Source organism: Nansenia antarctica, assembly GCF_963989245.1.
Source record: "Nansenia antarctica genome assembly, chromosome: 6".
Classification (NCBI taxonomy): domain Eukaryota; kingdom Metazoa; phylum Chordata; class Actinopteri; order Argentiniformes; family Microstomatidae; genus Nansenia; species Nansenia antarctica.
Window position 1 is genome coordinate 1085209 of NC_137676.1, and position 15000 is coordinate 1100208.

General features: G+C 46.1%; 1 protein-coding gene across 1 annotated transcript in view; it reads left to right on the top strand.

Moving 5' to 3' along the window:
• afg1lb (AFG1 like ATPase b) overlaps window positions 1-15000 on the top strand; it is a gene marked incomplete at its 5' end in the record, with an annotated part of 57027 nt that overhangs the window by 12970 nt on the left and 29057 nt on the right. Inside the window, 3 exons of the mRNA XM_080533476.1 lie at window positions 2975-3038; window positions 4712-4813; window positions 5462-5589. Coding sequence (XP_080389602.1) covers window positions 2975-3038; window positions 4712-4813; window positions 5462-5589 — 294 coding nt within the window. The remainder of the gene's footprint in view (window positions 1-2974; window positions 3039-4711; window positions 4814-5461; window positions 5590-15000) is intronic.

Sequence of the window (15000 nt, forward strand, 5' to 3'; positions counted from 1 at the left end):
ACACACACTGTCTCCTGCCAGCCGGCTAGCGAACGGAACGGCTTGTTGCTCTTCCAGTGTTTCACCCCAGTGGAGGACAAGGGCAGGACAGCGTTGTTGTTCTGAGATATGACAGCCTGGGGCAGTGGACACTGACTAATGTTGCCCCCAAATGAATGACTGGCTTAAAAAATGTTGACTGACTGTCTTATTCCAAAGCGCTTTCCAACGGCCTCTCATTCACCCATTCACACACACACATTCACACACCAATGGCAGCCAAGCAACCATGCAAGGCGCTGGCCCCGCTCACTGGGAGCAATTTGGGGTTCAGTGTCTTGCCCAAGGACACTTCGACATGTCGCCAGCCGGGGCTCGAACCGCCGATCTGCCAACCTTGCGATCATTAGACGGTGACTCTACCTCCTGCGCCACAGCCGCCCCCAAATGACTGGCTAGACCAAATGACTGGCTAACTCAAATTTAAGCACATAGCTGTTAGTACTCCAGTCTATGAATAATTCAAAACCAACTTTATTTACCTAGCTAGTTTGGGACAAGGACAAATTATCCATTTTTTTTCCTAGTCTGGAGTGAACAACTCAGAAATGACTTCACTCGCTCGGCCTCCTTGCACACATACATGAATACAGCACTGTATCACCTGTCACCAAGGAGGGGGAGGGGAGGGGAGGGGAGGGGTGGAGAGGAGAGGGGAGGGGTGGAGAGGAGAGAAGGGGAGGAGAGGAGGGGAGGAGAGGAGGAGAGAAGGAGAGAGGAGTGGAGAAGAGGGGAGAGGAGGGGGAGAGGAGGAGAGGAGAGGAGGAGAGGAGAGGAGAGGAGAGAAGAGAAGGGGAGGAGGGGAGAGGAGGAGAGGAGAGAAGGGGAGGAGAGGAGAGGAGAGGAGAGGAGAGGAGAGGAGAGGAGGTAGTGGGAGGGGGGGTGTAGAAGTTGTTGTCTGAAGGCCCATACAGATACAGTCCTCCTCTCCTCCTCTCCTCCCCTCCTCTCTCCTCCTCTCCTCTCCCCATCTCCTCTCCTCCCCTCCTCTCCTCTCCTCTCTCACTGTTGGTTTGGACAGATCCCTCCATTGTTCTGCCCATGATGCTTGTTCCTTCGTGGGAACCCCCTGTCTTGTCGTCTTGATTAGATATCCTTTGTCTTGCTTCTCTGCAGCGGCGAGGCCGTAGCTGTCTGGAGACTAGAGAGAGACCCCCCCCCCCATGCCCCGAGACACCCCCAATCCCCCCCCCCCCCCGGGCCTACAGGGGTGGCTTAATGCCCTGACTAGGAATATAACGCAATAAAACAATGATTCCCATGTCATCGTAGCGTTAATGAATAAGCGTTTGTTGTTTTCCGTTTTTTTTTACTTTCTATAGTGTCCCTTTTTTGCGTACCGCTCCCCGGGGGTAGGGAGGGGCTGCTGGGTAATTTATTCATATACACTTACTGTGATCCGGCTCTTAAGATTTGGTGAGGCTGCATTCTCATGTTATGCACCCAGATTGTGGAATGCACTGCCAGTTTACATTAGGGACGCAACCTCAGCACATATGTTCAAGTCAAGACTAAAAACCCATCTTTTTAATATTGCCTTTAAATGACTAAATGATTAAATGATGATTATATAATGATTGGAGCACTTTGAGCTGCAACGTTTGCAGGAAAAGTGCTATACAAATAAAAAAGTTATTATTATTATTATTATTATTATTGTATTTATCATTATTCGTATTATTCTTATTAATATTATTGTTGTTATTATTATTGTTATTATTGTTGTTATAGTTATTATTGTTGTTATTATTGTCATTATTATTATTATTATTATTATTATTGTTGTTATTATTATTATTGTTATTATTAAGATTGGATGCTTCTTCTCTTTTTATTGTGATGATGACGCCTGGATGGGCTGTTATGATGATGACCAGCATCTGTAGGGAAAAAAAACAAGCACGATAGAGGGATACATACATGAGAGAAACATGAAGGTGTTGTACCTTTATATGTTACATGACTGATTAATACGTTACATGATTAATATGTTACATGATAGATTAATATGTTACATGACTGATTAATATGTTACATGACTGATTAATATGTTACATGATTAATATGTTACATGATAGATTAATATGTTACATGATTAATATGTTATATGATTAATATGTTATATGATTAATATGTTACATGATTAATATGTTACATGATAGATTCATATGTTACATGATTAATATGTTACATGATAGATTAATATGTTATATGACTGATTAATATGTTACATGATAGATTAATATGTTACATGATAGATTAATATGTTATATGACTGATTAATATGTTACATGATTAATATGTTACATGATAGATTAATATGTTACATGACTGATTAATATGTTACATGATAGATTAATATGTTACATGATAGATTAATATGTTACATGATAGATTAATATGTTACATGATAGATTAATACGTTACATGATTAATATGTTACATGATAGATTAATACGTTACATGATTAATATGTTACATGATTGATTAATATGTTACATGATTGATTAATAATTTACATGACTGATTAATATGTTACATGATAGATTAATATGTTACATGATAGATTAATATGTTACATGATAGATTAATATGTTACATGATTGATTGACAGTTAAAAGAGTTATTATTTATCGTTAAGAAGAAGTAGGCTACTTTTCTGTTGTATTAGCTAAGAATGGGTAGAACTGCAGGTTCCAGAATGCCTTGCAGCAAGACGTCATAGAAGTTGACAGTTTGTTGTTTTTGAGAAATGCGAATTGTACGTCCAGAATTGAAAGTGAATATCTAATAGCTCGTTTTATTGAATTGAAAGTGATCACAAGTGTATGTCAGCAGATTTTTATATAAAGAACCTTTCGCTTGATATCACCAGTCCTAGCCCTCATATCAGAAGGTAGAAATACTACAGTTGTGTTGATTTATTCTGTCACAGGAGCAGCCCCCCCCACCCCCACCCCCACCCCCGCCCAGAGGGTTCTATATACACGGAGATGTCGGTAAGATGCATTATGGGACATCATGTTTACATTATCTTGATATGATTTAGTATTTTTGTTCACGCTTATTTCAGACATGAGTGTTAGTCAGACTGCTTTTATGAGTTAAATAATGTATGATATGTGACACGTTCTAATGTTTTGGTCCTCATATCGGGATCTGACTTTTCTTTTGTGAATACATTTCCGCGTTGTTGAAAATCAACGACACATCGCTAGTCAACTAACACAGCTTGTTTTGTGAGCCTGCTAACAATGTAAAGTAGAGTTATAGTTAACTAGGTAGCTACGTTGAAACGTAGTTCTGTGTTTTCAAAAGAAAAGTCGGAACATTTTGATTTGTTGCCGATATGAGGACCAAAAGACTAGAACGTGTCACATATATCTTCCTTCCAGGTGTCTTCAGGAGACACAGTGCTGGGGGGTAGTGGATGTCTCAGGAGACACAGTGCTGGGGGGTAGTAGATGTCTCAGGAGACACAGTGCTGGGGGGTAGTAGATGTCTCAGGAGACACAGTGCTGGGGGGTAGTAGATGTCTCAGGAGACACAGTGCTGGGGGGTAGTAGATGTCTCAGGAGACACAGTGCTGGGGGGTAGTAGATGTCTCAGGAGACACAGTGCTGGGGGGTAGTAGATGTCTCAGGAGACACAGTGCTGGGGGGTAGTAGATGTCTCAGGAGACACAGTTCTGGGGGGTAGTAGATGTCTCAGGAGACACAGTGCTGGGGGGGTAGTAGATGTCTCAGGAGACACAGTGCTGGGGGGTAGTAGATGTCTCAGGAGACGCAGTGCTGGGGGGTAGTAGATGTCTCAGGAGACACAGTGCTGGGGGGTAGTAGATGTCTCAGGAGACAGTGCTGGGGGGTAGTAGATGTTTCAGGAGACACAGTGCTAGGGGGTAGTAGATGTCTCAGGAGACACAGTGCTGGGGGGGTAGTAGATGTCTCAGGAGACACAGTGCTGGGGGGGTAGTAGATGTCTCAGGAGACGCAGTGCTGGGGGGTAGTAGATGTCTCAGGAGACACAGTGCTGGGGGGTAGTAGATGTCTCAGGAGACAGTGCTGGGGGATAGTAGATGTTTCAGGAGACACAGTGCTAGGGGGTAGTAGATGTCCTGTTGTGTGTGTGTGATAATGTCTTCATTTCCTGTTGTGTGTGTGTGTGTGATAATGTCTTCATTTCCTGTTGTGTGTGTGTGTGTGTGTGTGTGTGTGTGTGTGATAATGTCTTCATTTCCTGTTGTGTGTGTGTGTGTGTGTGATAATGTCTTCATTTCCTGTTGTGTGTGTGTGATAATGTCTTCATTTCCTGTTGTGTGTGTGTGATAATGTCTTCCTCTCCTGTTGTGTGTGTGTGTGTGTGTGTGTGTGTGTGTGTGTGTGATAATGTCTTCATTTCCTGTTGTGTGTGTGTGTGTGTGTGTGATAATGTCTTCCTCTCCTGTTGTGTGTGTGTGTGTGTGTGTGTGTGTGTGATAATGTCTTCATTTCCTGTTGTGTGTGTGTGATAATGTCTTCATTTCCTGTTGTGTGTGTGTGTGTGTGTGATAATGTCTTCATTTCCTGTTGTGTGTGTGTGTGTGATAATGTCTTCATTTCCTGTTGTGTGTGTGTGATAATGTCTTCCTCTCCTGTTGTGTGTGTGTGTGTGTGTGTGTGTGTGTGACCTCCAGGCACGGGGAAGACCATGCTCATGGACATGTTCTACTCCCACGTGGAGAACGAGCGTAAGAAGAGAGTCCACTTCAACGGCTTCATGTTGGACCTCCACAAAAGTTAGTATCATCTCCTTCCATCCCACCGCCGTCTCTGCGTGGCTGTGGCGCAGGAGGTAGAGGAGCCGCCGTCTAATGATCGCAAGGTTGGCAGATCGGCGGTTCGAGCCCCGGCTGGCCACATGTCGAAGTGTCCTTGGGCACGACACTGAACCCCCCCCAAAAATAAGCTCCCAGTGAGCGGGGTCTGGCGCCTTGCATGGTGTGTGAATGTGTGTGTGTGTGAATGTGTGTGTGAATGAGAGGCCGTTGTAAAGCGCTTTGGATAAAGGCGCTATATAAGTGCAGTCCCTTTACCATTTAAATAACTATCCTTGTTTTGTTAGCCGGACTTTGACAGTCAGTCAGATGTATATGAAATAGTTTTCTATCTTATATTTATCTTCTATATTTACCTCACACTGCATTTGTCCTCCCGGCACTTCCACCAGTAATTGTGTGTAAACCGTTACGCGTCTGTGTACGATTGAGGCTCTAGTTGTGTGTTGTTAGGGGGGGGTGTGAGGCTCTAGTTGTGTGTTGTTAGGGGGGCTCTAGTTGTGTGTTGTTAGGGGGGGTCTAGTTGTGTGTGTTTAGGGGGGGTCTGAGGTGGCGGATGCAGGTGTGCTTTAAGACGCGTGTGACATCTGTGTCTAAACGTTTTTAAAGGGATCCATCGGCGGAGACAAAGCGCGCCTAAACGGAGGCTAGGGGAAATGTTCACCTCTGACCCCATCTCGCCGGTTGCCATGGAGATCGGCAGTGAAACCTGCCTCTTGTGTTTCGACGAGTTTCAGGTGAGCTGGTGTGTGTGTGTGTGTGTGTGCGTGTGCGTGTGCATGTGTATGTGTCTGTGTGTGCGCGCGCACGCGTGTATGTGTGTGTGAGCGTGTGTGTGTCTGTGCGCGTGCACGTGTGTGTGTGTGCGCACGCACGTGTGTGTGTATATGTGTGGTGCATTGTGTGTGTGTGTATGTATATGTGTGGTGTATTGTGTGTGTGTGTGTGTGTGTGTGTGTGGTGTATTGTGTAATGTGTATTGTGTGTGTGTGTGTGTGTGTGTGGTATATTGTGTAGTGTGTATGGTGGTGGTTCAATCCGGGGGACACAATAAGTGCACTATAAGTTGCAATTAGTGCACAAAAGAGTCTGAGCAACGTGAGCCACAGTGATATCATGGTGCGGTGCGTTCATATTGTGTTCCTATTGCATTTACCCAGAACCCCTCTCAGGTTCTCTAGGCTTATATGAGCCTCATAATCTCATAGTAGAAAATATAATGTTTTTATACAAGTTTGGGAAGAAGAATTGTGATACATTAGATTACACAGTTATGCAACCCATTTCCTAAAATAAACTTCAGCAGGTCATAGTTGACCCCCCCCCCCCCCCCCCCGCCCCCCCCACACACACACACACGCACACACACACACGCATACACACACACACACACACACACACACACACAACACCCCGCTCTCTTTCCACGCATAGGTTAGTTGACTTTGTTTCTATTTGTTTTTATTTATTTATCTTCCCTGTCTTTGCCGTTCTCATGTGTTGTGTGTATAGTTTAGTGTCGACCCTGTTTTTCATTCTTGCCGGGGGGGCCTCTTGGCCAGATCATCATTGAAAATTAGAATTTGTTCTCAACTGATTTTATCTGGTTAAATAAAGGTAAAAAAAACAACAACAAAAAAACCTGGTGGTTGTAAACGCCACAAAACAGTTTGTCGTGTTCAACCTAATGGACGTAGACTAGTATGATCACAGAGCCAGCGACCGACCGTGAGAGCTCGGTGTCGAGTCTGGAGTCCAGAGACTCACACGAACAGGGCTGGAGCCACCTAGTGGCTGCTTCGGGGTATAGCTTCAACTCTGGGCCAAAACAAGACACTGGAAAAACACCGTAGGGAGACAGAGGTTTGTTTAGAAGCTCACAGACGCTGGCCAGAGGAAGCCTATCTCTCTCCTCCACGTTCTATATGATCTGACATTGGATCACGTTATCCTCGAACGAAACTCAAAGGCTTCGGAGACCGTGCCTTTCTCACGAGCTGCTCGACCCTGCCTCTGGAACTCTCTCTCCCTCCCTCTCCACTCTCTCCCACTCAGAGACTCACCCTCACTCTCCACTTTTAAATCCCACCTTTAAAACCTACCTGTTCTCCCATGCATACAACCTCCCCTACCCCTAACCATCTCCCCTAACCCTGCCACCCCCCCGCCCTGGACATTGCTGTGTTAATTGTTCCCCGTGCCTGTTCGTTAACTCTGTGTTCTATGTGCTTAGTCATGTTATCTGTTCGTTAACTCTGTGTTCTATGTGCCTCATGTTATCTGTTGTTATACAACAGTTAGTTCCGACCAAGTAATTTGATTGGACAAGAGGCATTCCATGAGTTACAATATACAGTATAACAGCACTGGGACTTTTAACTATATGTATCACTCCGCCGCACAGATGTTCTACTAAATTACCGTTAATTAGACTACATTGTTTGTGTTCAGGTTACTAGGCAACAGTCCATTTGAAGTTCAGTTGCGGAACTATTTTTTATTTATTTTTATGATTAAATAAACAAACAAATCATAATCTGTTGTCGCTTATTACTGTAGTGTTAACTAATAAATCGCGCTGTAGAACTGTTGTATAAAAGCAATATCACACTCGAGGTCGTGCTGTTATACTGAATATCAGCACGGCTGTGATTCGGTCGTAGGTACGACTTCAACATCCCCTATGTATAACACACTCCCTCTCGTGTGATATTGCTTAATTAACTCTGTGTTCTATGTGCTCATGTTATCTGTTGTTAACTCTGTGTTCTATGTGCTCATGTTATCTGTTGTTAACTCTGTGTTCTGTGTGTCATGTTATCTGTTGTTAACTCTGTGTTCTATGTGCTCATGTTATCTGTTGTTAACTCTGTGTTCTGTGTGTCATGTTATCTGTTGTTAACTCTGTGTTCTATGTGCTCATGTTATCTGTTGTTAACTCTGTGTTCTATGTGTCTCATGTTATCTGTTGTTAACTCCGTGTTCTTTGTGCTCTTGTTATCTGTTGTTAACTCTGTGTTCTATGTGCTCATGTTATCTATTGTTAACTCTGTGTTCTATGTGCTGATGTTATCTGTTGTTAACTCTGTGTTCTATGTGTCATGTTATCTGTTGTTAAGTCTGTGTTCTATGTGTCATGTTATCTGTTGTTAACGCTGTGTTCTATGTGTCATGTTATCTGTTGTTAACTCTGTGTTCTATGTGTCATGTTATCTGTTGTTAACTCTGTGTTCTATGTGTCATGTTATCTGTTGTTAACTCTGTGTTCTATGTGTCATGTTATCTGTTGTTAACCCTGTGTTCTATGTGCTCATGTTATCTGTTGTTAACTCTGTGTTCTATGTGCTCATGTTATCTGTTGTTAACTCTGTGTTCTATGTGCTCATGTTATCTGTTGTTAACTCTGTGTTCTATGTGCTCATGTTATCTGTTGTTAACTCTGTGTTCTATGTGCTCAGTCATGTTATCTGTTGTTAACTCTGTGTTCTATGTGCTCATGTTATCTGTTGTTAACTCTGTGTTCTATGTGCTCATGTTATCTGTTGTTAACTCTGTGTTCTATGTGTCATGTTATCTGTTGTTAACTCTGTGTTCTATGTGCTCATGTTATCTGTTGTTAACTCTGTGTTCTATGTGCTCATGTTATCTGTTGTTAACTCTGTGTTCTGTGTCTCATGTTATCTGTTGTTAACTCTGTGTTCTATGTGCTCATGTTATCTGTTGTTAACTCTGTGTTCTATGTGTCTCATGTTATCTGTTGTTAACTCTGTGTTCTATGTGCTCATGGTATCTATTGTTAACTCTGTGTTCTATGTGTCTCATGTTATCTGTTGTTAACTCTGTGTTCTATGTGTCTCATGTTATCTGTTGTTAACTCTGTGTTCTATGTGTCTCATGTTATCTGTTGTTAACTCTGTGTTCTATGTGTCTCATGTTATCTGTTGTTAACTCTGTGTTCTATGTGTCATGTTATCTGTTGTTAACTCTGTGTTCTATGTGTCATGTTATCTGTTGTTAACTCTGTGTTCTATGTGCTCATGTTATCTGTTGCTTGTTGTTTCTGTGTTTTCTGTTTTTCCCATATTGTCAGCGTCTTTGAACCCCGGGAAAGCGCTATATAAATACAATGAATTATTATTATTATTATTATCCTAGTCTATACTATACTGTAACATGTACTACGCTACTCTTCATCGGTGCTCAGAAGTCATCGCAGGTGATCTCGAAGGCCCGAATCTGCTCCTAAGTAACTACTCTCATGGTACATTCCCTGTACATCCTTGCCAGGGGCTGTTTGAAGGTAGCCACGTCACCTCACATCACTGAAGAAGCTTCCGTGACCACACCTATTCACTCAGGATGGTCTTGCATCCCTCTGAAGCACTTCTTTCAATACAGAGAGGGGATAGGGCGCTTAGGTGGCGTAACGGGTTAAGCGTCAACCACGTAACCGCAGGGTTCCTGGTTCGATTCCGGCCGCGGACATATCCTGCATGTCATCCCTTCTCTCTCTCTCTCTCTCTCTCTCTCTCTCTCTCTCTCTCTCTCTCTCTCTCTCTCTCTCTCTCACCACTCCTTCCTGTCAAAATCTCTACTATATCTATCACAAAAAAAGGAAAAATATGAGTCCCCACTCAGAAAAAATAACTTAATAAAAAAATAATAATAATAAAGAGAGGGGATGTTACCTCAGCTAACGTTACACGAAACCCTCCAGGTTTGTGGTGTGTTCTAGACGTTCTAGAAGAATCTACGACGCCTTTGTCGCTAACCTACGACGGCGGAGAGCGTCGGCGTATAGTTAGCTAGCTCGTGGCAGCGCGCCACGTCGATATCGTTATCATGAATCCCTGTAAAGGTCAGAGGTCGAGCCTAGGCTCTCTCTCTCTCTCCCCTCCCTCTCTAATAACTCTCTCTCTCCCCTCCCTCCCTCTCTAATAACTCTCTCTCCCTCCTTCCCTCTCTAATAACTCTCTCTCTCCCCTCCCTCCCTCTCTAATAACTCTCTCTCCCTCCTTCCCTCTCTAATAACTCTCTCTCTCTCCTCCCTCTCTAATAACTCTCTCTCTCCCTCCCTCCCTCTCTAATAACTCTCTCTCTCCCTCCCTCCCTCTCTAATAACTCTCTCTCTCCCCTCCCTCCCTCTCTAATAACTCTCTCTCTCCCTCCCTCCCTCTCTAATAACTCTCTCTCTCCCCTCCCTCCCTCTCTAATAACTCTCTCTCTCCCTCCCTCCCTCTCTAATAACTCTCTCTCTCCCTCCCTCCCTCTCTAATAACTCTCTCTCTCCCCTCCCTCTCTAATAACTCTCTCTCTCCCCTCCCTCCCTCTCTAATAACTCTCTCTCTCCCCTCCCTCCCTCTCTAATAACTCTCTCTCTCCCCTCCCTCCCTCTCTAATAACTCTCTCTCTCCCCTCCCTCCCTCTCTAATAACTCTCTCTCTCCCCTCCCTCCCTCTCTAATAACTCTCTCTCTCCCCTCCCTCCCTCTCTAATAACTCTCTCTCTCCCCTCCCCCTCTAATAACTCTCTCCCCTCCCTCCCTCTCTAATAACTCTCTCTCTCCCCTCCCTCTCTAATAACTCTCTCTCTCCCTCCCTCTCTAATAACTCTCTCTCTCCCCTCCCTCCCTCTCTAATAACTCTCTCCGCGCATCTGTGAGGATCAAGAGCTTTCTGCTTTCCATTCAGCTCTCCCTTTCACATTGTAAACACACGCACACGCACACGCTACGCCCCCCCTCATTGATTTGTTTTGTTTTGTCCGTCGACCAATTTACCGTCTTTTTTTTTTCTTCTTTTTTGTTGTTGTTCGCTAGCTAGCTCGTCGACTGTGGCCGCCGTCGACGGCGAGTAAGTGGGACAAACAGCCGCACACGTGTTTGTTGTTTGTGATGCATAAACAAGAGGCTGGGGGGGGGGGGGGTGGGGGGGGGGGTGGATTCGAGGGGGTGGGGGGGGTGGGGAGTCAGGGCTCCATACCAATCAGCGCCCTCCATCCTCTCAGCTATGCTAATGAGGGCTGTGGGGGGGGGGTTTCGCTGCCGCTACTCCCCTGCTTCCTTAAGTGAGCGGTCGTTCGCTAGCTGGCGACTGTGGCGGTGGCGGAGGAGGCGGTCGGCGGGTCAGATGGGATCTTATCCTCTTAAATGCTAATGACGCTTCTCTGTTCTGTTCATTAGCCCCGCGCGCCATTATCTGTCATTTGTAGCCTTCCATCCATCTCCATCTCCACCCTCCCCCTACCCCCCTCCCCACCCCTCTTTGTCCACCCAGGCCTCTCCTAATGAATACTAGCCATTTAGAAGTCTGAGATGGTGGGGGGGGGGGGAGGGAGGGAGAGAGAGAGAGATGGGGGAGAGAGAGGGAGAGAGAGAGGGAGAGAGAGGGAGGGGGAGAGAGATTGGGGGGAGAGAGAGACAGGGAGAGAGAGAGAGGGAAAGGGGGAGACAGGGAGAGAGAGAGAGATGGGGGAGAGGGAGAGGGAGAGAGAGAGAGAGAGAGAGAGGGAGAGAGAGAGAGGGAAAGGGGGAGACAGGGAGAGAGAGAGAGATGGGGGAGAGGGAGAGGGAGAGAGAGAGAGAGAGAGGGAGAGAGAGGGAGAGAGAGAGAGAGGTCTGTGGTGAGAGTAGATCCAAGGTGGTTGTGTCTCCACGTTAAAGAGGTGGAAGATCAAAAGAGGCGTAATTTGGCACCCGTGTGCGTGGTGCGTTCGTATAACTGACTCCCCCCCACCGCCCAACGACGGGAGTAATTAGATGCTCATTTGAATATCGGCAGAGGCTGCTGAGGTGAATGCACCCTTGTTTTTGTGTGGCACAAGTGCTGTATATTACCCCCCCCCCCCCCACACACACACACACACACACCCACCAAGCCCTTATTCTCTGGGCATCCTCAGCCCTTCCGGCGGGGGGCATTCAGCAATCAATATCACCCACCTCAGAGAGTCTGTTGAGGGGGCACATGAATAAACAGATACGGGTTGGATAAAAGGTCATAATTAAATGATTCTTTTGAAAACGAAGACAACAACACAAAAAACACGGCGGTTGGAAGGGGGGACGGGGACGGGACAGGGGGGTTGGATGGAGGTCTATTCAGAGAGGAAGATAGGGCCGCCTAAGCACCTTGGCTTAATGTAGGATCCTCATAGCGTACACTACACACACACACACACACACGCACGCACACACACGTACACACATTTGCTGTAGAGTGCTCCTGGCTGCCTCCCCCCCCCTTAGCTAAATCAAGGCTTTAGCCCGAATGCTAATGGAGCGGAGCGTTGGCTGGGGGTCAGAAGGGCTAGTATGTAGAGGCAGAAGACCACTCCAGGCTAAGAAAAGCAGCATATGCTGGGGGTATGGCTGTCATCATAAGTGCCTGTTTTGAAAGGGGGGGGGGGAGTAGAGAAGAGGGGAAGGCAAGGAGGAGGAGGGACCTTTAGATTAGATTATTAGGCAATAGTTCAGCGGGGGCGCGGGGGGGGGGGGGGGGGGTGCCAACGATATGCTGGGCGGTTTTCACCACCCGTTGCCTTCGGGCCTTAACTATGACTACGACTAGTATCGGTCAGGATCCTGGGAGACAGCCGGGCTTTCTTCAATCTCCTCAGGAACTACAGTATCCATGGCCTTCAGAACTGCCTTCGTGGCGTAGATTCAACAAGGTGCTGGAAACATTCCTCAGAGGGTTTTGGTCCATATTGACATTATAACATGTTTAAATGTCGGGAGGGCGTTGGCCTGTCTGATGGTGGTTGGGGAGGAGGGCGTTCCAGAGGGACGGGGGCTGCGGCTGAAAAGGCCCCATCACCCCAGGTCCGGAGCTTGGTCCTGGTGGTCTTGAGGGTGGTTTGGTCGTCAGACCTGAGGCAACGGGAGGGGGGTGTGGAGGGGGACGAGGTCGGCAAGGTAGGAATGGGGGGGCCAGATTGTTGATGGCTTTGTAAAGTGGTAAATACACAGACACTGAGCGCCCAATGCCAGGTCAGAAACCTCTGTGTTTGATGTTTGAGTCAGATCCTTTTTTTTTGAGGAGCATATTAAGAATGTGACAAGGATATCCTTTTATCACCTGAGAAACGTTGCTGAGGTGAAACCTTTCCTTTCCCAGGCGAGGACACTGAGAGACTAATGCATGCTTTCATCACCAGCGGGCTGGACGGCTGTAACACTATCCTGTCTGGCCTAGCAGAGAGAGGCTATTAGGAAACTTCAATTGATACAAAATGCTGCAGCACGAGTCCTCACTAAAGCCCGGTACACACACAAAGATAATCTGGTACACACATAAAGATAATCTGGTTACACACATAAAGATAATCTGGCCGATTTTGGACCGATTTCCCCCCCTTCCGACCAAGGACAGCAAACGCCTGATTATCAGATGGCTCTAAAGATTATCCTACAAGATTTTCCTGTGGTGTGAGGTGTGTTAAGAGTCCATTTCTCCCGACAATCTGCTCGGGAAATGGTCGGGGCCGACGATCGTAAATATTAAACGTGTTCAATATTTACGACCAAAAATCCTCATGTGTGTGGAACTGCGAAATTGACAACACCGAGTCCGATTGTGACGTGGAATGGAATGTAGCCAATCAAGAAGCGAGCTGACTGACGCGTCGTCTTCTTTTCGTTCTTCGGCACTTTATTTCTCCTGTCACACAAGGCTGCCTCTACAGGTCAGTCAGGGTACTACTACCCTGATCATGCGAGATTTCTGGCTTGGGGGACGAGACTCCAGACTGTCGGAGAACATATATTTATGCATGTGGTCTTATGAATGAATGAATGAATGGTCTTTATTGTCATTGCTATAGTACAGGTACCAAACAACGAAATTTGGGAGGGGTGGCTCCCCTGGTGCTAGGAAAGAAAAAAAAAGCTAAAAAAACAAGAAGGGAAAGGAGCTGGTTTACATAAATAAAGGCTATGTACACTATCCACTATACTATACTGTACAGATAAGACGACTAGGGTTGTCATATTGCACATAGTGTTATTGCACATTCATTTATATATCGGACCACACACAATACGATCAAAACTGTTAAATCCATGATATTTTATCTTCATGTGTGGGGTCTCTCTCAGATAAAAAAATCTGTTAAGATTTAGAAAATCCTTATATGTGTACCAGGCTTAAGACCAGAAGGAGGGCACACATCACACCAGTCTTAAAATCACACGACACTGGCTTACCTGTCAGCTTTAGAATAGATTATTTTATTAGGACTGTGGTTTGGTCTGGAGGTGTTTACCTCAGCTCTGAGGAGAGGGAGGTTACCTCAGCTCTGAGGAGAGGGTCATGTTTACCTCAGCTCTGAGGAGAGGCAGGGGTTTACCTCAGCTCTGAGGAGAGGGAGGTGTTTACCTCAGCTCTGTGGAGAGGGAGGTTACCTCAGCTCTGAGGAGAGGGACATGTTTACCTCAGCTCTGAGGAGAGGGACATGTTTACCTCAGCTCTGAGGAGAGGGACATGTTTACCTCAGCTCTGAGGAGAGGGAGGTTACCTCAGCTCTGAGGAGAGGGAGGTGTTTACCTCAGCTCTGAGGAGAGGGTCATGTTTACCTCAGCTCTGAGGAGAGGGAGGTTACCTCAGCTCTGAGGAGAGGGTCATGTTTACCTCAGCTCTGAGGAGAGGGTCATGTTTACCTCAGCTCTGAGGAGAGGGAGGTTACCTCAGCTCTGTGGAGAGGGAGGTTACCTCAGCTCTGAGGAGAGGGACATGTTTACCTCAGCTCTGTGGAGAGGGAGGTTACCTCAGCTCTGAGGAGAGGGACATGTTTACCTCAGCTCTGAGGAGAGGGACATGTTTACCTCAGCTCTGAGGAGAGGGAGGTTACCTCAGCTCTGAGGAGAGGGTCATGTTTACCTCAGCTCTGAGGAGAGGGTCATGTTTACCTCAGCTCTGAGGAGAGGGAGGTTACCTCAGCTCTGAGGAGAGGGACATGTTTACCTCAGCTCTGAGGAGAGGGACATGTTTACCTCAGCTCTGAGGAGAGGGTCATGTTTACCTCAGCTCTGAGGAGAGGGTCATGGTTACCTCAGCTCTGAGGAGAGGGACATGTTTACCTCAGCTCTGAGGAGAGGGACATGTTTACCTCAGCTCTGAGGAGAGGGACATGTTTACCTCAGCTCTGAG